The sequence below is a fragment of the Ictalurus furcatus genome, chromosome 11, assembly GCF_023375685.1.
Source record: "Ictalurus furcatus strain D&B chromosome 11, Billie_1.0, whole genome shotgun sequence".
In the NCBI taxonomy this organism is placed as follows: Eukaryota; Metazoa; Chordata; class Actinopteri; order Siluriformes; family Ictaluridae; genus Ictalurus; species Ictalurus furcatus.
In genome coordinates, this window is record NC_071265.1 from 21,426,116 (window position 1) to 21,452,881 (window position 26,766).

Consider the following 26,766-nt stretch of genomic DNA (forward strand, 5'->3'; position numbering starts at 1 on the left):
CATAACTTCTGACTGACCGGATCTTTAGTCAGCCTTGATAAACATCAATATTCAGATTACTGTCTGAGACAGACAGATGCTCAGGGGTGTGGGTTACTTTTCGAACAATCATTCCTAAAATCACAATCTGCTTCTTTTATAAGTATCTTTATTTTTATTTTACAATGAAATTTGGTGTGCAACTCCCAGTAAAAAGTATTCAATGCTGCTGTAGCTCAGGTGGTAGAGCAGGTTGTCCACTAATCGTAGGGACAGCAGTTAGATTCCCGGCCCACGTGACTCCACATGCCGAAATGTCCTTGGGCAAGACACTGAACCCCAAGTTGCTCTGCATGGCAGCTCTGCTAACATTGCTGTGTGAGTGTGTGTGTGTGTGTGTGTGTGTGTGTGAATGAGACACGGTGTAAAGCACTTTGGTTAAAAGCGTTATATAAGTGCAGACCATTTAAACGCACAAAATTAGAAATAATAATTTAGCTAAGAACAGTCATAGAATTTTCATGGACAGTTGAAAGTACAATTGTGTAGTACAATAGTAAATAATGATAGCAGCACAGTAGCATTCGACGGTGGTGAGTTCTAACATACTAATTAACAGTCATGAATTTAACAACAGAATAGCCTCTAGTGCAACTGTTGACAAGAGCAGCTATGAGGAGCAGTAAGAGACAAATGTAGTCTGCTACTGTGAGCTTATCATTACTGGTGTGTGTGTGTGTGGTGCAAAATGTGCAAAAGTATATGGAACCTGAGGCAAACTTCCAGTTCAAATGGGATGTGGGGGTATGGGGTAGTGAAAGGTTGATTCAGCAGAGTGATAAATGGTAGTGTAATGCCTGCTGGATGGCAGGAGTGTAAACAGATGTTGGCAGGGGTGAGTGAGGTCTTAGCAGATATTAGTAGCTCACGAGCGCGAGTATCTCTTCCAAGGATGGAAGCTGAAGCCCAGTGATTATCTCAGAGCTGTTGCTGAGCTACTGCAGAGATTTGAATTGAAATGTTTTCTGATTTATATTCATTTATATTTATGTTTTAGGCTAATATTGTTCTAATATGATCATTCAGAATACTTGCAAACAATCTTTAGACACATCGAGTCCCCTCCTGATAAGTTTACTGTGAACACTCTCCCCTCCCTGTGAACACCCCCCTCTCTCTTTTTCCTGGTTCCTGTGTTGACACCTTTTTTCTTTGTTTCTCTGTTGACTGAAGTGTGGATGGATAAAGACCCTCACCATTTGCACATTTACTTCCCTTCCTGTTTCATGTAAACATGCCCTTCTACCTAGCCAATCAATAGGTAACCCATTGTCTCTGTTGTGTGTCAAGCCTGATATATACTCTGCCTTTCTGATAGATGATGGCAAGATGATAGATCTTGCCATTTGAACTTCGTGTGTCTGTGTGTCATTTGGCAAACTCTCCCAAGACCTTGGTGTGGGAAGTGTGTAGCGAGGCGAGGGCGCCATCTTTCTTGTATGTTCACGTTCTCTCTTCTTATGAATTGTAACCCGGAGATTCTGTAGTTTCAAATCCTAACAGTTTTCTGGGGGCTCGTCCCGGGATATAGATTCACAAATCCTAACACCTCCAAATCTATTGGGACAGCAAGGCCAATTCATTTGTTTGTGCTATGTACCACAGATATTTTGGTTTGAGATGGTTATGAGATGACAGTTTAGGATTTCAGCTTTATTGTCTTGGTATTTACATCTAGATGTGTTAAACAACATAAAACATACAAACTTTTGTATCAGACCACCCACTTTTAAGCGAGTAAATTAGCAGACAAAATGTTCCTGTAAACTTCTGAATTCATTCTGCTGCTACCACGATGAGCTACATCATCAATAAAGATTAGTGAGCCTGTTCTAGAAGGAGCCATAAAAGCCTAAACCATGACACTACCTCCATCATGTTTCACAGATGAGCTTGTATGTTTTGGATCATGAGCAGATCTTTTCTTTCTCCAAACTTTGGCCTTTCGATCACTTTGATAGATCTTGGTTCCAGTCATCTTGGTTCCAGAACTTTTGTGGCTCATCTCTGTATTTCTTTGTGAATTTCAATCTGGTTCAATTTGGAAATTCAGTTTCAGACTCTTACTGCTGATGAGTGGTTTTCATCTTGTGGTATGGCCTCTATATGTCTGCTCTTGAAGTCTTCTTCACAAAATGGATTTTGATACCTTCATCCCTGCCCTGTGGAGGTTTTTGGGGATGACTGTTGTTTTTGTTTTTTTTCTTCACAGCTCTCACAATGTTTCTGTCATCAGCTGTTGTTGTTTTGACATTCCAAATTGTTGTATTGGCTATGCGCAATGTTTGTGCGTTGCCTCTGATTGATTTTCCCTCTCAGCTTCAAAATCACTTGCTTTTCTCCCATAGGCAGCTCTCTGATCGTAATGTTGGCTTATCCTTTTAAACAACAAATGCAGCCTTCACACGGGAAACTGAAGGCTAAAACCAAAAGTAGATGTTCAGAACTATTTATTGTTCAAACAGTCAATCTGACAGGACAGATCTGGGTCACAAGAAACACCTGTCAGTTATGTGTTCCAATATTACTGCTTGCTTAAAAATTGGGTGGTCTGATACAAAATGTGCTATATTCTATGTCGTTTAACACATCTACATATAAATACCAGGAAATAAAGCTGAAATTCTAAACTCTCTTCTCATATTCATCTTTTGCTCTCAAACCCAAATGTATTCAGTCTACAGCAAAAACAATGAATTGGTCTCGCCGTTGCAATAGTTTCGGAGGGGACTGTAATTCAGTGGACAGCGTAGCTGTCTTGATTGAATCAGTTTATGATTTTGGAATTAAGTATCACTGCTTTGCGCAAAAGACTATGGATCATACTAATGAAACAAACATCAAGTTTCACTCCTTTTATTCCTTTACAGTACGAGCTACACCGAGTTGGCAGATTATCAGGTAAATCACCCCTCTGTATGATGAGTCAGGTTTTGTACTTAAGTCTTATCTTGAGATTCTTTATAGTATTGACATGGACTTGTCTTGGAATTATTGGCATTTGTACTCTGACTTGTCTCAGGCTTGGTCATTGGTCTCACTAAATAAGGACTTGGCCTCTTGTAGAAATAATATTCAGGTTTTCTTTTCTTTTTCCTTCTTCTTAAAAAACCACAGCCTAAGCATTGCAATGCCAAAACATGAATGCATGAATAAAGGCTAATTGAAGCTAAATCTTGGCCTCAAAAAGGATTTGATGGTTTTTAGTCAGTCTTACTTTTAATTCTACTTGCTCTTGATTTGGCCTAGACCCCTTTTAGACTTGATCTTGACTGGTAGTAGGTAGTAGGCAGTCACACCCCTACACATACACCCCTATACCCCTACACCCCTACCTCTACCTATATTAATTGCCCATTTTCTTCTCCCTGCTTCTTTTATCTTCCATATATATATGTCACTTTGTAGGTATAGTTACTGACTGTAGCCCCTCTGTATCTCTGTCTAAACATCTCAGCCCTTCTCTGCTCTGTCTATCAATGGAAAGGGATCACCAAAGCACCACTACTAACATTATTTAAATGCTGGCCCCCTGTGACATTTACATGGCACTATGTGTGATGCTAGAATGAGTATATCAGATTTTTAAACACCTCAGGGTCACTGCTGGTTTATTAACACTGTTAAAAAGATTAACTATCTTGTCTAACTGCTCACCAGTAACCTGGACCAAGATGGTAGAAATGTTGAATAACATGGCAATCAGGTGTGCACACAGCCTAAAAACTACAATAATGCTGCTGTACTGAGAAAAGTCCAACCACCCAAATAGCATCTGGTCAGTGGTGGTTCTGTGGAGGTTCTTTTTCATTAATGGGGTAGAGAACTGATATATTTGCTGTTTTACCTGCTAAAATGTCCAATATGTTTTGGTATAAAAGACAGGTCTATTGTATAACTTTGTGAAAGTTAAGATCATTGCTCAAAAAACTGAGCATAGTGTTGAAGCATCTGAAGAGATGATTTGGGTCAAAACTGCCCCCAAGTGGATGGCGTCAATAACTGCAAGCAGCTAAAATGCTGTTCAATGGAGTGTTCAGCTCTTTCAACTAATTAGGGCTTCATTAAGATTTAATACTAGCTCAGAACTGAGAAATTAGTATTAGTATTAAGTATTCAGCTTAAGCATCAAATAGAGAAAGATGTGAGAGAGCTTATTAACTGCAAGACTCAAAAGATTTATTTTATTTTATATACATTTTATTGATATTAAACAAGATACTAACAACCAAAAAACTAAATAAATTAGGCAAACTAATAAATACAGCACTATTTACCAGAAAAATATGCACGTTTAAAACTATTTTACAGTATTACAGCATTACAATCTAGTCAAAAAACATGAGTTTCAAAGTTAACTGGAAAAAAAAAAGTTGTAAAATTTTTTTTTTAATAAATCATATCAAACCCAAGGGTCTGGAAACGCAGAAACAGGTTTTATCTACATATATCTTTTTTTTTTTTTTTTTACCTGTATATTGTCATGGCCACTTATTGCATTAAGTCAATGATAAGCTCATCCTGTATCCATTATGATACACACTGCTTCTTTTAGGTACAAAGAGGTTGCAAAACATCTAACAATGTCTAACAACGTACTTTTTTTTAGCCAACCCCTGATGTTCTGACATGATACAATGCTTTACATGTGCAACAGAACACATACACACCCACGCACACACACTTTCTGGAATGCTTTCGCTAATTAGTCTTAAAGCCCTGAACATGTGCCCTTCACCCTGACACACATAACTGTGCTGTTCAAACTGGCCAAGTGAGATTTGAATTCTGAACGCGACGCATGAGAAACAGTGAGCATTGCAAGGCTTGGGAAGTGTGCAAAAGGTCAATATTTCAGTCTTTTGTTCATCAGAATGCTTTTTACTTTATAACAAACCACATTGGGTTAGGTGGAATAAGATCAGATGAGACGAGTGATAAAAAGAGCTTCAGGAAAGCCTCGGACATGTACGTAAATCAATACCAAAACCCATCTTCAAAAGGGAAAATTAAAGGAATTTTAAAGCCGTCAACATGCATCTTCATGGTGATGAACTGATGTATATGATGTGTTTGTCTACTTGCCTGCACTGCCCTAATATTCAATATGACTAATATAACCTTACATAAATACTTTATAAATGTTCCTTTGCAGTGTGGAGTCAGTACTGCATGTGGTAATGTCTATAATATGGTAATGACACAGTCTGAGCTGTTACAGATCATCTGTGCGTTCTCCTGTACTCCTGTACAGTATTAGTGATATTCTGTCACGTTGACATTCATGATTAGGATCATTTAGTCATTTAGCAATGTTTATCAATGTCAGTGCAACTTAACTTTTGTTATGTAAGATAGCAATTCAAAGAGCATGTAAAAATGTAAATACATTCGTAATTCTAAAATACATAGTACTAAAACTTTTGTTGTTCATAACTACTTATACAGTTGAGGGGTGTGGTGTGGTGGATCCGGAGCTGAACGCACTGTGTACAACGCACAGGCACACACACACACACAGATCTGCCTATGGGCCAAGTGTTTGTTTTTTAGAGGTGGGAGGAAACTGGACAACTAGACAAAGTAAACAAAGCTCAGGATCATACCCTGGACCATGGAGCCATGAGGCACAAACTCACCATGCCTTAACCAGCTTGGTGAAATCATGGTTAAAGTCAAAAATATATCAATTAATTTGTCAAATAAATATAATCTCTATTTCATTTTATAGAAATGACAGGGAAGGGATGAAGTCTGTGAAAAGAAGATACCGTGAGAGCCCCAACACACCACAATTCAAAGCTTTTCCATATTCTATTCTCCCGATAGTTAATTCGACATCCAGTCATCACTCATATTGCTTTGAGTAAAAAGGTCCAGTCCTAAAGCTGAGATACAGTCACAAGGAATTCAGTTATGTCGACTAAAAGCGATTAAGGCCACGTTTTCTTAGGCCTTGATAAAAGTATGCTGGTGAACAGGAATGGTCGTTATAAAAATAATTTCGTCTGAAGTAAAAATGTAACAGATACAAAGTTTAAAAAAAGGAAACTATCTTCTCATGTACATATAAAAGAATGTCAGAAATCTCTAAATACTGCATTCGCACCTCTCGCCACCTATGTATACACGCATGAAAAAAAGGAAGAACACAGGCATGGAACAGTCTAGTATTGAGAAGAGAGAGAGAGAAATGTGTTTTCCAGCCGGCATGTTCCTCTCTTATTAGATATGTCAAGGAGTGTGAGGGAATGAAGGAGGTGGGGCTCAGAGCTCAGAATCGGCACCCAGGCTGTTCATCTCTTCAGGTGATGCTTTCTGTATGCCTGCAACTGCATGCTGGGAGAAACCGGCAGCAATCTCCTCAAATGTCCGGCCTTTTGTCTCCGGGACTTTGAAATATGTGAATATGAAGAAACCCAGCAACAGGACGGTAAAGATGATAAAGACGTATGGACCACAGAGGAGCTGTGTGTGAGAGAGAGAGAGAGAGAAGGAGAGATGATAAATTTACCACAAAACACAAATTGTGAAATGGTGGAACAGCGCAAATAAATAATGAAATAATAACCGGAATGCTGGTGTCTTACCGCCACATACTGAAAGCACATTCCCACTATGAAATTGGCCGTCCAGTTGCACAAACCAGCCACGGCAAAAGCAGAAGGACGAGGGCCTTGACTGAACAGCTCAGCTACGATGAACCAAGGAATGGGGCCTGGTCCGATTTCAAAGAATGCCACAAAGGCAAAAATAGCAACGATGCTTATGTATGACATCCAGTAAACCTGCGCCTGTGAGATAGACACATGACATGCACATGAGAACAACCTAAATAAACAACCGCCTGTAACTGCCACTGACTAGCAATGAAAAGAGAAAAAGACGTCAAAGAGATGTCACAATTAGCCAAAAAAAGACAGTCTGCCTAAATATAACTAAAGTTATGTCTGAGTTCCTCACACAGTGAATGTCACACTTTGATCAAGTTGTTGGATGCAGTACTGAAACATACATAAGCCTAATCGATTCACTTTGTAGTCAGATACCAGCTCTCAAAATATGAGATGCTCAGACAGAATGGAAGTCTTAAATTTTTTTCATGTTCAGGTCTTAAAATGCTAGAATTTTACTTCTAGTTGAGATACATGCAACACAGAATTTCACACTGATTTCAGTTCAGGAAAGCCTTTCATTATAGAAGTATATGTAGCTATATAGAAGTATATGTATATATGTGTGGGTGTGTTTTATTGTACCTGTACTGCTTGGGCAATTGTCATCAGGACCGCAGACACAGCCATACCCATCAGTCCTGTTAGGTGCAGTGACCTCCGACCAGCTCTCTCCACTAAAAACAGCTGCAGGGGAAAAAATGACAAGATAAAGACATGATTAATCCGCACCACACCAAACACCTTATGTTAATTGTTGTTTAAATGATATACACCATGACAAGTGCTAAATGATATAGCGCACAGACATGACTCACCGACACTACAGTGAACGCTACGTTGACGACTCCAGCGCCGATAGTGGCATACACAGGCTGTGCCACACCAGCTTTCTGAAAGATGCTTGTGGAAAAGTAGAAGACCTGCACAAATAAACACCGTCATCAGCCAACAAATACAAACATCATCGTCATCTGCGTCATGTAGAAACCCTGGCTGGACAAAGTTCAACGTTTACTGTTGTTTGTATTATTTGCGTGAGAAAGGTGTAGTGTGTTTTCTGGTACAATTAAGAGATATCATCTTATCCCTTTGTCATTAATCACTCTATTGTTTTGTATACAGATCAGCTTTCATCCAACATCTTGGTGCTGTACAGAGTAGCGCTTTACACACGTTATACAATATATTGGCTTTGTTAGGTTTCATATCTGCCAAGCAGAGTTTATAGAGTAATACAGCATAAACATATGAAGGGTTGTTGAGAAAGGTCAATTTCATTAGCTCGTTTATTGTTAATGTAACAAAAAAAAAGCAAAATACAAAAGTCTGCAAAAGAAGTAAGGCTGTATTGTTTTCCTACTGGCATCCCATCCAGGATGTATTGTGTCCAGTGTTACCGGGATAAGCTCCGCATCCTCTGCAACCATGCACAGTAAAAAGCATTTACTGAACATGAATGTATGAACGAATGACTGAACCTTAATTTATTCTACCCCAGGAGACTTTATATTGGCCATATTTCACACAGCGTTTAAAATACAGGGCTGTGTGTGTGTGTGTGTGTGTGTGTGTGTGTGTGTGTGTGTGTGTGTGTGTGTATGCATGCTTACAGCATTGATGCCAGACAGTTGCTGTGACAGCTGCAGTACGATGGCGATGACTAAAGGCTGTCGGTAGATTGGGGAGCGTAACAGCTCTAGGATGTTCACTTTCTTCTCCCTCATCATTTGCCTGCTCTCCTCCTTCATCTCCTGCATGTCTGCACTCACATCTGTCGTTCCACGCAGCTTTTTCAACGCTATATGCACAAACAAATATATTATTCTGTAATCATTGAAGCATTACAAAATAATATGGAAATGATTGTTGCATCAAAACTTTTGAAAGCTAAACCAACAGCTGTCCTGAATGGGAGATTCACTGCTGGTATAACAAACTTGTGTTTACAATCTGTTCCTGTAAAAGCATGACGTGCCCTTGCTGTTTTTCTTTTCCTCTCTTGAGTGAGTAAGCACTAATTCAAGGCTCAAACTCTGCTTTTAATGAACATTTTAACGTATATGTAGGTGTGTGTGTAATTATACATGAACATTTGAAATATATGGTAACTACATGAACTGCAACTAGTTTGGTACCATCAAAATGATACCGATAATAATACGGACAAAAGTGGTCTGATTGCTAAAAATGTATTTATTAAACAAATAATAAACACTTCTGAGACGTTAGGACTGTTATTTCGTGAAAGTAGTATCAAAACTTAACTCATATCTAATTCCAATTCTTCTATTATTCAGAGTCAATCTCAATGTTTTGGAGTAGAAGCCTTACCTTTAGCTTAAGCATGGCTAAGCGTGGGGTGTGTGTGTGTGTGTGTGTGTGTGTGTGTGTGTGTGTGTGCATGTATGTGTGTGTGCTGACCTGATTTGGCTTTGTTCTCTTCATTGCAGATAATGAGGAGATAGCGAGGACTCTTGGGACAGAGGGGTAACAGGAAACACTGCAGTAGTGCTGGGATGAAGGTAAAACCCAGCAGATAGGGCCACAGATCGGCAGTGCCCATGATCTCCTTCAGACCAAACACCTACACCACACACCAAACACAGTACAGCTCCTGTTACGTCACATGCTTAGTGCCTCTATTTATGTCAAGAATTTAAATTAACTAAGTCATACATTTCCTTTTGTATTTCTGCGTATTGTGTATTGCATTTAGGAATGCAAATAAATTTAACATGGCATACTGGTCGATTCGGACTGATAACATTTTGATGTTCATGATATACAGAGAGAGTGCATTTAGACTTTTACGACTCTGTTATTGTGTGGCTAAGGCATGGCGAATGCGTACCTGTGCTATAAGGATGCCTATAACAATGGCCAGCTGATGCAGGGTTCCCAATGCTCCTCGGAGTGCAGTGGGCGCCACTTCACCCACATACATGGGTACCAACCCAGTGGAAAGGCCAGAATAAAACCCCACTATGAAACGGCCAATGATCAACATCTCCCATGAGGCTGCCAATTTAGAGAAGCCCATCAGTGCTGCTGACATGAAGGCTAGCATGTTAACCATGAGCATCGAGTTCCTCCTGTAGAAATGCAGAAAACGGAAATGAATATTAAGTCTGCTACTGACTTCTATAAAAATATTCCTGGCATTAGCGCAAGATATATAACGCTCAAAGGAGTGCTGTTTGAATTTACCTTCCAAAGCGATTGGCAAAGAGACCCACGGAGAAGGAGCCAAACATCCCCCCCACTGAGAAGATGGCCACTGAGATAGACCACAGTGATGTGAGGGATGTTTCAGGTATGTACTCATGATATCGTTCAAACCATGTGTCATTGTAGAAGCTCTCGATGGTCTACAACACAAAGTACAAAACATTCATATAAACACACAAAAAAAACTCAAACTACTCAATCTCAAAAAATAAATAAATAATTTTTTTTTAAAAAACCCTCAATGGAATCTTTGTCCTGCAGAGGGCGGTGTGAGCAATGTGCCTAGTGTTTTGGTGCATGAGTTGTTTGTTGTTGTTTGCTGCGGTGTGACTGGATGAGGAAAATGTCAGACGAGAACTCGGGTTACGTTTCTGCCTTTTCAATGGAACGCTTGTGCTGACAGACACTAAGTCCATTACAGAGGATGAGAAAGTTCCTTAGAAAAACACACTCTTATTCTCGCTCACTCTTATTCTTTTTTCACCTTGCTTTCTTTGCGAAGGTAAAGAATTTACGGAAAGGGGAGTGCAGCAATGCGTATTTGCATGTCCTGAACAGGAAGACCGAGGGAGGGGTTAGAGGAACTGTTCTATGCTGCGCTGTTGAGAAGCTTGGCAGGACAACTATTCAAGGAGATCAGGTTTCTGCATTTTAGTTCATGAAGTTCTCACTCTCCAGTCTGTGAGCAGAAGATCTACTGCATGTCATCGACAAAATATACTGTCTATCTAGCATCATGGTATGACTGGTATGACTATCTGGTATGACTATCTTCCCTGTAAACACTGAGACCTATTACAGTGTGGTTATACAGTATGGCATTCTACAGACCATACCGTGCAGTATGTATTTTAAAGTGTCACAGAACCGCAGGCCTTTACCCACTGCAGTGTTTGTATGTGCAGTGTGGCAATTTAAACCCTGCTATAGCGGAGTCCACGTTTGAAATTCACGAACTTTCAAATGACACTTTCATGAGGTGGTGTGCTAACTAACATTACATTTAACCAGCATTAAAGACACAGAGAGAGAGAGAGACAGACAGACAGAGAGAGAGAGAGAATGTGACCACACTTTGGATTTTATGCCTGTAATCTAATCAAACTCATATTTTACCCTGTTTGCTGTACGAAATGTAGCAAAAAGCATCTCACGTTCATAAAAGTATGGAGGAATAATCATTTTTCATTTCACAGCATTGAATAATTTACACAACTCCTCACTAATGGTGTGTTTTCCCCTGAAACTCTTGTGATTACTACTAAATAATAACTGAAACGACCAAAATACAATGACTTTTTTTAGAGTCTCTTAAATATTGAATACTGTAATATTATACGGAATGATTCTAGCAGTTGGAGGTGTGTTAATAATTAGTGATTGCACAACTGTAAATGTATGATTGCCTTACTGCCTACGTGTGTCTGTTGAAAAAATGGAGCTTTTACGACAAAGAACCATTGATAATGTAACATGATAATGTAATCTTATCAGAAACACTGTGTACACAATAGCAGCCCAGGCTAGGCCTTATCACTCCCTTTTATGACTAGCTTCCTCATAATAATGTTCTCACCTCTGGAGAAGGAGAAGCCACGAACACACCTGACTGCAGTGTGAGTATGGTTGAAAGAAATGACTTAGTCATGCACTAATTGCCACTGTTAATTTATAGCCATCCCATTTCTTAAGAGACTGCGTGGCTGAGAATGTCTGTCTGCTTCCTCTAGACAATTTTACATGAATCAGTGCTTCATTTTAGTTGCTTCAGGCCCAAAACACTGGTACCTAAATGTGTGTGTGTGTGTGTGTGTGTGTGTGTGTGTGTGTGTCAGGTACTTTACACTAATTCCAGTATATTACTGCCAACATGGCCTCATACACACATCAACGAGCTTCTTGTGTCCTTGTTTAGACTGCCCACTTCCTCTCTCTGCTTTTCCCAACATGCCTAATACAATCTAAAACCCGAGTTAGCAGCTGGATTCGTACTGTGTTGTAGATTTTAACCCTGTTTCTCAAAATGAATAACAGTTTAATGCAGGCTCTCAAACCCCTGAAAAGTGTTAATGTTTTTTTTCCCCCTGAAATTTGTTCAGGAAAAAAACATCAACACATTTAGGGGGTTCAGTAAATGGAAGGTTTGCGCCCCAACACCTGGAACTCATCATTCATCCCCAAGAAGAAAAAAAAATCCTGTCTTATCCTGTTCTGAGGACCTACTCTGGGCTCCAGTAGCAGTACTGTGAACACCACTTTCCTCCATCTTTTAAGCTGACTGTTCTCCCTTACAGTACTTCAATTATCAGATTAACAGAAGACTGAAGTAAAAACTAACTAACCAAAATAAAGGAGGAAATAAAGCAGTGAGAAATACCATAATCCTCTCTTCAAACCCTTGACTACACATTTAGTTGGTTTGCTGATTGTCATTATATTCACAGAGGTGTTTCATATCACAAAACTTTATTGGCTATGGCAGACATTATTCAAGTTTTTTGACTTGTTCCCTCTTTGACTTCCTATATTAAAAAATATGAGAACATAACTCCAGAGAAAAAAAAGGACTTGCTTTATGAAATCCAAAATAAACAAGCAAAACAAAAAGCTGAATTGAATAGGTCAGTCATAAAAATGAAAAACACCCTAGAATTAGGCAACTGTGCGGGTAAACTCTGGTGCACGTCAAGTAGGAGGACAGGAAGGTTCTCGTAAAATTAATCACTAGTATTTGCTTACTGAATCATATCCGGCAAAGGACACACCATAGTGTCTCAAGAATGACCGTAATGTTTGTAAAAATTTATTTGCTAAATTTTGCTATCTCTGTCGAGGGCAGCGTAGGTTATGTATGTGTGTGTGTGTGTGTGTGTGTGTGCGCGCAAAGCTCACCTTCTGAGGTGCGTTGATAACACCTGTGTTATAACCAAATTGAAGAGAGCCAATCACAGCTGTTCCCACAGCCAGCAACAGCTGGAAGGTCACTTTCTGTAGGAGGAAGTAAAAAAGAGACAGAACAATCATTGGTAAAAGCAAACCATCAGAACTTACTCACAGAAAACAACTTGAATCATACATTGGAGGGGACCGTTTGACCTTTATTTGTAGCCTTCCGGGGCATGCAATGCAACACTGACACAGAAGCTGACCCATGTCTCAGCTTTCATCTCTCTTTCTATCTTTCTCACAAAAGGGCCTTTATTTCTCCTTAGGTAAGCGCTAACCCTACTCCTGTCAGGAGGGAATGTCTACTGCATAACAAGGATAAGTGCTGTTGCACCAAAGTCACTCTTCTGTACTTTTCAAGAAAGTATAAATGCCCCCAAACAAGCACTCATACAAACCTGTAATACTCCAGAAGCTTTTAACTCTTTATCACGATCCTTTGCAAAGCTCCCACAATGTAAATACTGGAAAATACTGGTGTATTCTGATCTTTATCTAAATACACATGCTAAAAATATGCGCGCTGACATTTCTTCATTCTGCAGCTAAAACAATGACCATATCAGGCCAGTACGGTCCGGTCTGGAATAGCTAGAGCTTGAAAAAGTGGGCTATGATGGAAATAATGTCTACGCAAAGATGACAGGTCTGTTCAATATAGAAAATCAATTTCAAGCAGCCTCTTACTGTAAAAAGTCTCTCTCAGGATGCTATTTCATTCACATTATTATAAACATTATAAAGTGATCGAATTAATGTAGGTCTCCATTCCTGATCGGTACTCGGTTTATAGTTCCATGAATGATACTGTAGTTCATGAATAGTTCCATGAATGATACTGTACTGGAATCCCGTAAGGGGATGGAGGCAGCCATTTATTCCCACATGTCATGAAGCGAATTAACCCGAGTCTATAAGTGTTTTCAGAACTGTAGATCTCTGCTTTGTGCCAAAACGCGGACTTAAATTGTCACAACGCTGTATTTTCTCCTTGGCTCGGTTCGCTTTCACAAGGCAACATTTCAAAGAGTACCAAAATGTGTTTCTGCAGGTCACATGTGAGTAAACTGTCCTCTTATTGGTCAGAGTGCACCTGTTTATGTTTTGAGGTTCCTCTCATAGTGATCATCCATCAAGATGGATGGCCTTGGGACTGCAATTACCACATGCAGTTTTGCACTCAGGTCTCCTTTGGTGAACAGTGGACTAGTTCAACAAACAGGCTTCATGTAAAAACCATAATGAACTTTCTTTTACTTTCACACCATCTTTTGTTACCCAGATGAGGATAGGTTCCCTTCTGAGTCTGACTCATCTCAAGGTTTCTTCCTCATTAAATCTTAGGGAGTTTTTCCTCGCTACCATCGCCACCGGCTTGCTCAATAGGGATCAATTCACACACTTAAAATCTGTATCCTGTGTTTGTTTCTGTAAAGCTGCTTTGAGACAATTGTCCATTGTTAAAAGCACTATACAAATAAAATTGAATTGAATTGAAAGATGGATAGACAGCAGCTCTGTGAGCTTATTGTGGGTTTTTTTTCACCTGTCATTATTATAATTGATCTTATTTATATGTTCCATAGCGATTAAAGCCCATCTCATTGAGATGCTCACTAAACACTTTGTAAACCTCTGTGTTTGTGTTTTTGAAAGTTGTTCAGAAATATGCTCGTCAGACCAAATGTCAATGAGGCATTTTTCCTCGTCTTTGGTCCAAGTTAAACCGCGATTCATGTTGCGAGCCTTTAGCAATACAAACACAGTTTTTAGGTTCGTTGGTCTGTTGGGTCGGATTGCTTTCTCACCACAAGCAAACTGCTTAAGAGTCCGTTTGCAATCTGAACGACGTGGTCTTGGTCCGATTGTTTTGGTGTGGATCCGAGCGCTATTGCCTTGTTCATAAATGTCTAAACAAACTGAACTGAGGGAGAAAACGCACCGGGTTCAGCAATAAACACTCCAAACGAGCCAGTTGTGAAAACGCCCTAAGTGATGGCCATAAAGAGGAATCCAATGGCTTAGCCACTGTTAAAAGAAAATTAAATGAATAATTCAGTTCAGCTGGAAGATTTTCAAACACTGAACAAAAACTGAAAAGGCTTTTAAAAAATTTTTTATCTAAAGTTATCAGACACCTATATTACATGCACAAAATAATCTGGAATGAAAACGAAGTCATTTTAATTGTGGAAAGACATCGGTTCTTCATGGGTCAGTCAAGAATCTGATTTCCTTGTAAACACATCACAGTATATAACTTTATAATTGCTTAACAACTTCCCAGTAAACCAGCCAGAATAGAAGGACGTTACACTGGTAAATAACCATGAACTGTCCTTCACTGAGCTGTCTCTGTTTTAATCCAAACAGTAAAACAAGCTTTATTAGAGCTAGACTCTGACACTGTAGACATCTTCTTCCACCCAATTTTCACTGGCTAAAAGTATTCCAAATTTTGAGTCCTTTCCGTAGCTCCTGAAATCTGATAATGGCTTTAAATCTACTTTAAATTATTGTACATATATACAAGAAATGGTCTGCACTTATATAGCACTTTTATCCAAAGTGCTTTACACTGTGTCACATTCACCCATTCACACGCACACTCACACACACACACACACACACACCAGTGGTAGCAGAGCTGCCATGCAAGGCGCTAACTTGCCATTGGGAGCAACTCGGGGTTCAGTGTCTTTCCCAAGGACACTTCGGCATGTGGAGTCATGTGGGCTGGGAATCGAACTGCTGACCCTACGATTAGTGGACAACCCGATCTACCACCTGATCCACTGCTGCCCCCGTACCGTACCGCAATAATAAATACTGTGGCATGCGTGTAAATGCACTCGATGGCAAGACTGAGCATGCAGTCATGTTGCAATACATTCATGGCAACCATTAACCATCATTCCACCTTGATAAGTTCAGTTGTAGACAGCATATAATTTACACCACACACATTCATCTGTGGTTTACTAAGGGTGTATAAACTAAATAAACTAAAGCTAAAGAAAAACTTTCTATAAAACAGATATTGTTGAATCCTTAAATGGTTCTTAGTTTACTGGCACCAATGTTATCTCTTAAAGTAGCACTTTCATGTACACTCACTGAGAAGAGGAAACGTTTTTTGGGGAGGTGCTTTAAAAGGTATTTGCCTTCAGCAACGCAGCTGATGTTTGTTGTTGGTGTTATCAGGGAGACTGCAAACAGACCACCGATCAGGACATATTCCACACCATTTACGTTTTGGAAAAAGTCAGCACAGGTTTTGAAATAGTCATACATCTCACTTTACACAAGACACCCACCCACTAAGACAAACTGCAGAACACTGAACAAAGCCTGAGTGGCTAGGAATATGATGCAAGAACACCCCCATCACTGGCTTTCTCCCAATAAGACTGCATGTCTGAGAAGCTGCTGGAGGTCAGAGAGTCCATGACGACGTTGGTTAACCATTGTACAGGATGTTACTTTGCACACGCACATACACACACACACACACACACACACACAGTCCCAAGTAAAATTCAGTGGAGGAAGACTTAAAGGAACCATGTCTCTTTTTAAACCTGGCAGCAAAAATGTTTTTCTGATTAGGGCTGTCTATTAATTATTTTGATAACCAACTGTTTAACTGTTTCCGATTCATACCCAAGTAACTGATATCATATGGCACCTTAAAACATACTTTTGTTGTTTACATTAGTTTTTTTTCTAGATAAATGCTATATAAAGGGCTATACAAATATAATTTGTTTTATCATAAAATTCTGATTGAATTTTTGTTACTGAAAATGTAATGTTGCGAAGCTATAAAAATGTTTGTATTTGTATAATAATAATAATAATAATAATAATATAACATGGGTTGGGGTTACTTGTTATTGTCAGACTGAATGTAAATAAATGTAAATGATTTACTCTTGTGTAGTAAGATGCATTTTATCAAACAGACATAACTCTTCGGCGTGAAAACTTCTCCTGCTTGCTGTGACATGCCTATAGTATGTCGAGTTATCACAGAGCAGGGAGTCAGATTCACCGTTTGCCAAATATTTTATTTCATGAAATCTTAGTTGAGGATTTGGTTTATATCTGAGTATTCATGACAACCCTCGTTCCAATAAAATCATTCTCATTTCAAATTTCACACACTACAACCAAAAAAACAATGTTTATAACCAAAGGCTGAATGTACTGTGTGGGTTTTGAGGCATGAATTCATAAACCAACTGTAGCTGTGCCAACTTTCAAACATTAACTATATCCGTCCTGTTCTCAAAACAATGATGGAAGCAGAAGACATTTCACTGGGCGTGTCTCTTTAAGAGAGATTCAGCTTTGGGGAATTCTAAATATGGAGTTCTGCGTTAGTGTTGCGAAAGACCGAGTGTTTATACATGAAATAGTTCAAGGTCACGTTAACATCATAATCCTATGTTACTAGAGAAGGCACTTCAATAGAATAAAAACAAACAACACAAACATGCAGACATACAAACATGCAATAAGGAAAGACACCTATGCATGAGGGCTTAGCAGAGAGTTCATGTGATATGTCATTGATTTAAAGGTTCATATATTTCTCTGTATTTACCTAGATAACTATCTAATAATTTTGCCAGAAATTACATTAGTCCATTTTTCAATTAATTACATGCTGTTGTCCAAACCCCCCACTTGTGCTCCTTAATTACAAAAATTTAGGAGCACGGTTGAAGTTTAGTTTTTTTTTTTTTTTTAGAGATGGTAACATTAATGTGCCACAATATAATGCACAAGTAGGCATGAGAAAACTTGAGCTTGTCAATTATGACAGAATTTAGGAACATAGTGTGAGCCATGACAAATTAATTTTTAAAAAAACTAAATGTAATATTTTCAGTTAATTCTACAGACTGTATGCAAAAAAACAACAACTGTTTACCTGTTCCACCTTGCAAACAAATAGTTCAGTCTTTGAAATCTACTCCTCTTAAATATTTTTTTATATTTTATATTTAAAGCTACACTATTATTTCCACTATCAGGGATCTGGGCTGATGCCAGTTCTCGAACTGTTCTGTGTATATTGTGTATGTATCTGATTAATCTCATATAGGATGTGATTGGGTGAGTTCATTTACCCGCCAGATGTAAACCACTTTAGTTTAATGCTGTTTATTACTGATGGTCCGATCAGGATTTTTTACAGCTGATACCGATTTCTTGTCATCATCCGATACCGATCCAGATATCTTTTTTTTTTGTTTAAGCTTTAATCAGGAAGTCTGTCATAAACAGTTAAATGTAATCTCTCTGCTCATGGTCACTGTTAATTGAATTAAAATAATGTCAATGACACAAATACTGTTGGTTAATTGATAAATAAACAAGCATAAATATTTATTTTTAAATATCTTAAACAATAAAGAGTCCTAATTAAAAGTAGACCAATATAAAAATGATCCATATTAGGAAAAAAAAAGGCTAATAGCCTTCTAAAGATATTCAAATTGGTATTAAATGCAACCCATAGTAAATAAACATTATTTCATTTGTCATTTTATTTATATTTGATGAAGCTACTATAATGTCTATTTTTTAAATATTAAATTATTTATTTATAACTAAGCACATTTTCTATTTTTACATTTTATTAGTTTTGTTTGTTTATCAGTTATTCCTTTTAGATCATTTCCCCAGTACAGTGTTGCCATGTCTGCTGATAATATAGTGTTTTTTGGGGGGAGTTAAATCAAAACATGGAAACTGGAGTTGACGTTTCTGGTGATATCTGGCAACCGTGGGTTTAAATGAATTGAATGCACTGTTTATTAGAGTTGGTGAAGAGAGTGAAGGAGAGCGGCAGTGTACTGTATGTTTACAGACAGAACAGTTGCTACTCTTGATTATGATTGGTGAGGAATTATTTGATAAAGAAGTCTGAATTAAAACCCACCTTGTAGCATTAGCATTATTATTAATTTACTGGTGCCCGACGCCGCTGTGGCTACATGAGCTGGTCACAGTTGCAGGTTCAGGTCATTTTGAGTGATCAATAAAAGATGGCGATTTGTGAGATCGGCGAGTTGAGAGACGCAGATGATGTACAGAGTTACTCTCGTCATCATAATGGCTTCTTTGCAGTATTTGCACACTTGTTCGGTTGACTGAGGCGATGAAAAGCAGTGTGAGTAGCTAAGCGTGGTGTAGATGCATTTTGGACTTCCTGTAGTTTTTATTCCGATTGTATTATACAACTCTGAACAGGTCACTCGCACCGGTGCGAATATTTATATTTTCACAGTCACACAAAGTACTTTTCGGTCACAAATGAAAGTGAAATGGTTGCACTGTAGAGCCCTGAGTGAATCCAATTTCCTTTCTCCTGATATAATCTCTGGATATAAGCTGTTAGCATGTGCATCATCTCAGTCATGAAGCCAACACAAATTAAGAACAGAATACACAGGAAGTAATTAGCAGACTGGCTGCAGCGGAGCTCTTGAAAAAGATTTATGAAAATTTTTATTTATTTATTTATTATGTAAAAGGCTAATTTTCATTGGTACTCCCCTTGCCAGATGTTGTTAGGCATAAAACAATAATAATAATAGTACCAGAAATTATAATTGAGAGGGACAGGAGCATAAATATCTATACAACAAGAATCACTTGCTGCATATGATGTGTCGGACATGAGTACAGCTAAAAGGTCTCATTTACTAACATACATCACTGTGAAAGATGTGCAAAACAATTTTGCGCAATAGTAAAAAAAAACTCCGCAGCTTGCATCAATCACAAAAAAAACCACTCTTCCTTTTCTGTATGGACTGATATAAAAATTAGGCCTACTTGATTAGGACTTTTTAAATTCATTTTATATCGCACATAATCACGCTGCCTATTTTCATCTAAAAACCATGTTTCTTTTTCCCTTTTCCAAGTTTCCTCACTTGCACAGTTGTAGAAAAACAAACGATGACCAGTTTATCCGATTAATGGTTTACATGCAAGGAATAACCTCATTACTGGCTTAAAATCCAGGTGTTTTTGATTAGTTAAACCCTGATAATCCGATTCATGAACCGTGGTATATTGTTCGTACGACCAATTGAATAATCTGATAACAGGCAAAACCGGATAATCCGATTATCGGTGCGCACGTAAACACGCCCAGTGTTACATCAGACTGTGTAGGGATTGTTCCTCATTCTACTTCCTGGTGTAATGGTCCACTAGTAAACACTCACAGCAGTCAGCTGAGCCGATGGTGATTTATCGTGAATTAGAATGCTGTTTCAGTTGTGGACTGTTTACATTCCAGGAAGACCAACAAGGAAGCTCACATTTCTTCCATTACACTCAGTGTGATAAGAGCTTTCCACAGCAACACGGCTGTCTTGTGACAAGGATGTCACTTAGGGGTTATATGTATAAGGGATACTACAATAAAAATTTCCATAGAATATCCGCATTCTTCTGCTCTGAAAGAGCTTTGTTGAGGACAGAAGATCGAATGTGGTTGATACTACTGGACAGGCTTGAAGCCATAAAATAAAACCAGCATGCAAATACAGTCATCACCTTTCATATGGCCTTGTGTGTTTTGGCTGAGTCAGAGTCATGCCACACTTTGTTTTTACACTTGCTTTAGATGAAAATTGTATACATCCTTCCCTGAATAAGTAGTTTTAGATTTTTAAAAAAAAAAGTCACTAGCTCTATGACTGTTAACATGATCCTGACTTTCTAATAAGAGTGAAATATGTGTGAGTGTGTGTGTGAGTGTGTGTGTGTGTGTGTGTGTGTGTGTGTTCTGGCACTCAAGCTTTCTATCCTGATAACAAGCGGACGCTCAAGCACTCAAGCTTTCTTTCCCCATAACAAACCGATGCGGCATGTCACTAATGCCTGCTGCATTAGTAGCAATAAAGAACTTCAGGTTTAACAGGTCGTGCACATTGGTGAGTAAACATGGGCTGCATCACAGTGACGCTCTCCGTGTCCTTTTTATTCTTACTGCACCTTAGATCTATTTTTAGTTGACTTACACCGTGTCATGCGATATATAGGCACCAGAGAAGTCTTGAAGCTAGCTCACAGAAAGGACGTATTAAAGATTCAGGAACGTAAACCGGCTGTTTAAAAGATGGCTGGGAATTCAAAGGAATTCCAGAAATGTATACAAAAGAAATACGGTGGAGTATAAGCAAGGGCGTAACCATGGAATGGACATTAGGGGGTCCACTTAGTTGTCCTTGGCCCAAATGTAGTGTAAAGGAACGGAATGCTGTGAAACTTTCCCCACTTTCACTCGCATTTATAACAGTCTGTCACAACGTGAGGGTTCACAACGAACTCGGCGGGAGGATATGCAAGTGAACGTAACGTTAATGGTCAAAAACTGGAACTGACGTTAACCTAGCCTACTTCCTGGGTGTGCAAATATCAAAAATTAATTGACGTTCTAAAGAACAAACCAAGCCATGGTATGATGCCTTCTATACTAAGCTAAGGTTACCTACTATTTAGGTATCTAGTTACTTACTGTCTGAAAAAAAGCTTGTATGTTCTGCTACACTTTTCTACGCCTGGCTGCTGTCTCCATCTCTTACAGACTGAGCTGCTAAAATATATCAACGAACTTACGTTGAGTATGGGCGCAACCAAGTGTACAATTGGAGGGGGGGCACACACTGATTTTCTTTAACAAACGGAAATATATTAAAAAGGAATAGACATAAATAAATAGAATAGATAAAGAAAAGACAGATCCGTTGGCTGGGTTCATTAAAGGGGGACATATAGAAAATATTTTGTACTGTATATTGGGGGAACGATTGGTATTTCCTCAACATTGGGGAGAACACGACCCCCCAAAGAATGCGTGGTTATGCCCATGAGTATAAGTCTAAGACTGCCTTTTTCTGCCTTTGCATTCCAACATACAGTGGAGTTCAGGTTGTTTTTATATATTATTTAAATATTTTATGCACATAATAATGATGTAATCACTATAGTATGCACATAATAATGAATGATTGTGGGAAATGAATGCGGTCAGGAAAAAAAGCCCCACGCTCTAAATAAGACTCAGTTGGATCGTAACTGAATGCAAAGCATGAAAGAAAGAGTGGGATTGCATCATTCACAGATAGTCTGCCTCTAGCTTACAGTATGTGATACTAGTTGAGCTGGAAGAAACTAAAGTGCATATTAAATGAAAATATCCTCTTAGTGATATACAAATACTACCATAAATGAGGGCAACGATCTAAAATAATATGATGGTTTAGGTCATAATTCAAACATTATTAAAAAAAATTTGTTTAAATCTATGGCCCAAAAAGTAGAAAGAGCAGAAACAGGAATCTGCCCTGGTGGCACTGCTGTGTTGAGTATCATGTTCGCTCTTTTCTTACTCTCTCTGGCGCCGTGTCACGGTGACACCACAGTCGGCACGTCCACCATCTATAACCGCACCTCCATCCTATTAATGGAAAAACTGGCATCCATTTTACACCAACGCAGTGCCAGTGCTGGTTTGCCTTTTAAAGGATCAGCTCTGGTAAAAAAAAAGACTTTGCAAATTTATCCCAATTATTGTCCAGTCTCTGTGTAGTCTTTTTCTATCCTACCATACAGCCCACAATGCCTACTACAATGCTAACTCATTTTAATCCTAATATCTATATTAGGGCTATATTATTATCTTCATTAGACTTAGTGTGAAAGGTGTATCTGAGTCATAGGAATGATGATGTGAAAAGGAAAGCAACCGCGCTATAGTCAAATGAAAGTACATCAGACATGACAGTTCCTCTGTAAGTTTTATGAAATGAGAAATAACTCTTTTGGGAAGATAATTCAGCTTTTAGCTTATCAAGAGTTACATGGTTGTGCAAAAAGACACACATATGTATGCTGCCGAAATGCCTGCTGTGAAGATTATGAGCTGTAAAACATGCAACAACGTGTTTTGTCCAAATTCAGTATGGAATTGTAAAGAGATCTGGGTTCAGTGAGTAGAGAGAGAAACAGTGAGTGCTGCTTAAAAAACAAAACAAAAATTACACAATACTCTACAACCAACACTCACTTATGTAACGTCATGTAATATTGTGCAATATCAGTCACCCCACATGCCCCTTCCCCCCTTCTTCACATGAGGTCCTGAGATCAGAGCACAACTCAATATACAAAACCCAAGCACGAGGATCTTACTGGCACATGCGCAAATTTGGGATATTTTAAACTCTGGCTGGTCCATGTGTGGAGATGTGAATCTCAGCCAAAGGCTTATGAGAAAAGAGCAGCTCTGTGACCCTAGCTCTGAGGTTGAGCTGAGCTGTATTCTCCTGTCTCAAACGGACAGCTGTGTTTCTGCTGTCCCTAAAGAGACCTCAGACCTTTCCCAGCACGTCCTCAAGCAAGTCAAAACCTACATTTAAAATATCTAAAACTACAACTGAAGGAAATGACATTCTCATTGTTCAAATGTCCTCAAACAAAGCATCCTTAACCTAGCCTAAATTACATTCGAAAACATATAAAAAAAAAATTTTTACCTTCCCAAAAGCATTTCTTAGAAAACCATACTTTGTTGGTATTACGATGAAATAGAAAGTTTTTTTAGAAAGCACGACTGCTGGAAAGGAAGTCACCAAGACTCATGTCTGGTTAACATGTGGCATACACCATTTTCTTATACGCGCCACATCAAACCAGCTGCTAGTCACGTACGAGCTTCTCGAGTTATGGTAATCGAGCTCTGGCTCTAGAGTCTAGACTATTATTTCGCTGGAGAGTCAGGAGTCTTATTTACCCCATCCTGACCATTATCAGGAAACATGAAAGGTTTAAGCAGCTGACTGATCTGAATAAATAAATGTGAAAATGTGACATTCAGCCTACTTAGACAGTGTGATGGTAGAACATGTAACATGTTCCTATCCTGATACGGTTCTCTGGCGTATTATAACACTCTTACAACAGGACTATGAAGCTCGTTTAGTAGACGTTATTTCTTTTAAATGACTCAAAGTGTCAGACTCCAAAAGACTCTTCCGACTGGTTGCTGGATTCCTTGTTGATTCTTATTCTTATTCTTAATCCTTATTGATTCCTGGATGTTGGCGGTTGATCTTTTTTTTTTTTCTAGCTTTATACAAATCAAATCGACACTTGATAGCTTGATCTGAAATGTAGTTCCTGATACATCAGGACACAATCCTGAGCGTAATAATTCCTCAATGGCAAATTGCTGCAGGAGTCATTTTTAACGGTTTGTATAAATACAATTCAATATGATGGCAGATGTGTGACGTAAGCAGCCGGTGGACGTATCGCACCAGTCCATGGTACGTGAATGGAGAGTCAGATGAATAGATAGGGTTTCTGTCTACGTGCCAAAGCACACACACCTCAATCCTACATATATGGTATATATGGTAACCGTAGCAACACGCCGTGACCTGCTGACATGACCTAGTCCTCAGAGCCAAAATGGCCGTATTATCCATGTGTTAGATGGTTATTTCAGTTTTAAAAGTCTACAGGAGGCGCATATCTATATATTTACACACATATACATACACGTATCCATACCTCACGTCACTCACATCACGAATATGTCACCATGCTAGTAAAAGCGCTATCCTAGCTGTTTAGCTTAATTCATCTTCTGGAGCTTTGTGTCAAGTTTTTTTTTACTCGCATACCTTATGATGTAACATATACTACACATCAAATATATCATTTATTTAACTTACTTTAACCTGCCAAACCAACTCCCAAAGTAAATACTGAATAATTAACAGTTAACAAAACTACATTAGCATTCGCGCGTTATTTAGCCTTACCTTGTCTCTTTCCATGGCCGCGTGTCAGAACTTGGTGATGCTTGTGAATTCCCCTGTTTGGTCCACAGGTATTGTATATATATAATTATATATATATATTGTCGTGTTTAGTAATAAATAACTAAATTAATAATAATAAAAAACTAGAATAAAACGTTCAGGCTGCTATTTTTCACCACCTACGAGTTAAAAGACCTGACTATAGCTAAAATACCTCTAGGAAATGTCTTGCTGAAATCCCGACGCAGTTTTGAGGTTTCAAAAAGCTTCTTCTTGTTTTGTTTTTTTTTGGTTTAGCTTTATCTCCGCTGTAGAATATATCTGCTCATGTCGCAGTTTTCACCGGCTAGATGTAGCTGGGGACGATGACGTACTACATGCCCTGCCCACTTTCTTGGAGGTGCGAGCGGAAGCAATATGAAAGCTTCTACACGTCATAAGTCTTGGTGTTACCGAAATAACACATAGATGGCTCTTGAGAGACCGAATTTATGAAATCTATTATTCTACTCAACCTCCTTGCAGCCAGATGTCTCAGCCCAGGTTTATTTATTAAACATAATCCAAATGTCTACACGTACTTGAGTGTCCACTTGAACAACAGACTGGAATGGAGGACCAACACCAGTGACTGGAATAGAATTGGTTTGACGTTGCACGTTCGATACTCGCGAATATGCGGAAATTAAGGGACCGTCTCTAAAGTTACATACGACGTTGTTAAACACGTTTCTAACTTCAATAGCATTTGAAGTGAATGACTTACAGTCCTATAACCAACTGTAAAGTGTTCATCTAGGTGTCAGGTATGATGCACACCTTTTAGATTTTTGATATTTAACAAAATAAACTTTTCAATCATATAAATTAGACATGAATTTCACTGCAGAATGGGCTCATACAAAAAAATATGCCATTATTTAAATCTGAAAACCATTTGAAGGGAATGACTTAGTCATATAACCAACTGTAAAGTGTTCATCTAGGTGTCAGGTACTCACAAAAGTGAGTACACTTTTATATGACTGTAAGTAATTCCCTTCAAATGCTATTGAGCTTTACATTTTAAAAATCTAAAAGGTGTGCGTTATACCTGACACCTAGATGAACACTTTACAGTTGGGTATATGACTGTAAGTCATTCCCTTCAAATGCTATTCAATCCCTTCAAATGCTAGAAACGTGTATAACAATGTCGTATGTAACTTTAGAGACGGTCCCTTAATTCCCGCACATCAGCGAATATCGAACGTCCAACTTCACACCAATTCTATTCTAGTATGTCGGTACTGACACGTGTCAGAGATGCCAGCAGGATCAATAAACTCATTTGCAAGACCGAAACCATCATTGGACAAAACCAAAAAACGTTTGAGTCAATGAGGAGTAGGAGGGGTCACTGAACAAACTGATTTCAATCATGGAAAGCACAATCCATCTCACCCCCTTCGTGACACACGACAAACACAGCAGAGCTCATTTTCCAACAGGCTCATTCATGCTCTGCTGCCATAAAGAACGTTTTAGGAAATCATACTTACCTTTCAGCATAACACTGTAATAACAGCTCATCTCAATGCCGCACAACCATCTGTAAAATACTGTTTATGTCATGCATATGTTGTATTTATTATTCGCTGCATATTTGCACACCTGTTTTTATAGCTCCTTTTTTTCTTTTATTATTAATTCAATTCAATTCAATTTTATTTGTATAGCGCTTTTTACAATAGACATTGTCTCAAAGCAGCTTTACAGAAATAATAGTAATAATATTACTATTAGTCTTATTGATGTTGAACATATCTTTATTTAATATTCAGTGTGTAATTTTTGTAGAACTGCAATTCTATTTTTAATCTCTCTGTCTGTCTGCCTGGATAGGAAGCATATTAGGCAAATAAGTACTGTGTCCAAGCAATATGTTAGGGAAGTTAAGGCTTCATCTTTTTCATTTTATCTCCGTGGAGAGATCTGATTTGATTGAGGGATGTTTTCATTTTGTGAGAATTTTC

At 38.5% G+C, this 26,766-nt stretch overlaps 1 protein-coding gene across 2 annotated transcripts; it reads right to left on the reverse strand.

Moving 5' to 3' along the window:
- Window positions 1–4,217: 4,217 nt before the first annotated feature.
- slc2a1b (solute carrier family 2 member 1b) lies at window positions 4,218–25,268 on the reverse strand. 2 transcript variants are annotated; one of them, XM_053636203.1, is made up of 11 exons: window positions 24,966–25,268; window positions 24,752–24,804; window positions 12,837–12,932; window positions 9,924–10,084; window positions 9,568–9,808; window positions 9,138–9,300; window positions 8,327–8,514; window positions 7,532–7,636; window positions 7,299–7,400; window positions 6,630–6,833; window positions 4,218–6,507 (listed from the first exon to the last, which is right to left on the reverse strand). In XM_053636203.1, the coding sequence occupies exons 2-11, from the start codon at window positions 24,764–24,766 to the stop codon at window positions 6,307–6,309; spliced, it is 1,476 nt and encodes a 491-aa protein (XP_053492178.1). In that variant the 5' UTR covers window positions 24,767–24,804; window positions 24,966–25,268; the 3' UTR covers window positions 4,218–6,306. The 2 variants fall into 2 exon arrangements, with proteins under 2 accessions (XP_053492178.1, XP_053492177.1); XM_053636202.1 differs by having other exon boundaries at window positions 24,752–25,268.
- Between the last annotated feature and the right edge of the window lie 1,498 nt (window positions 25,269–26,766).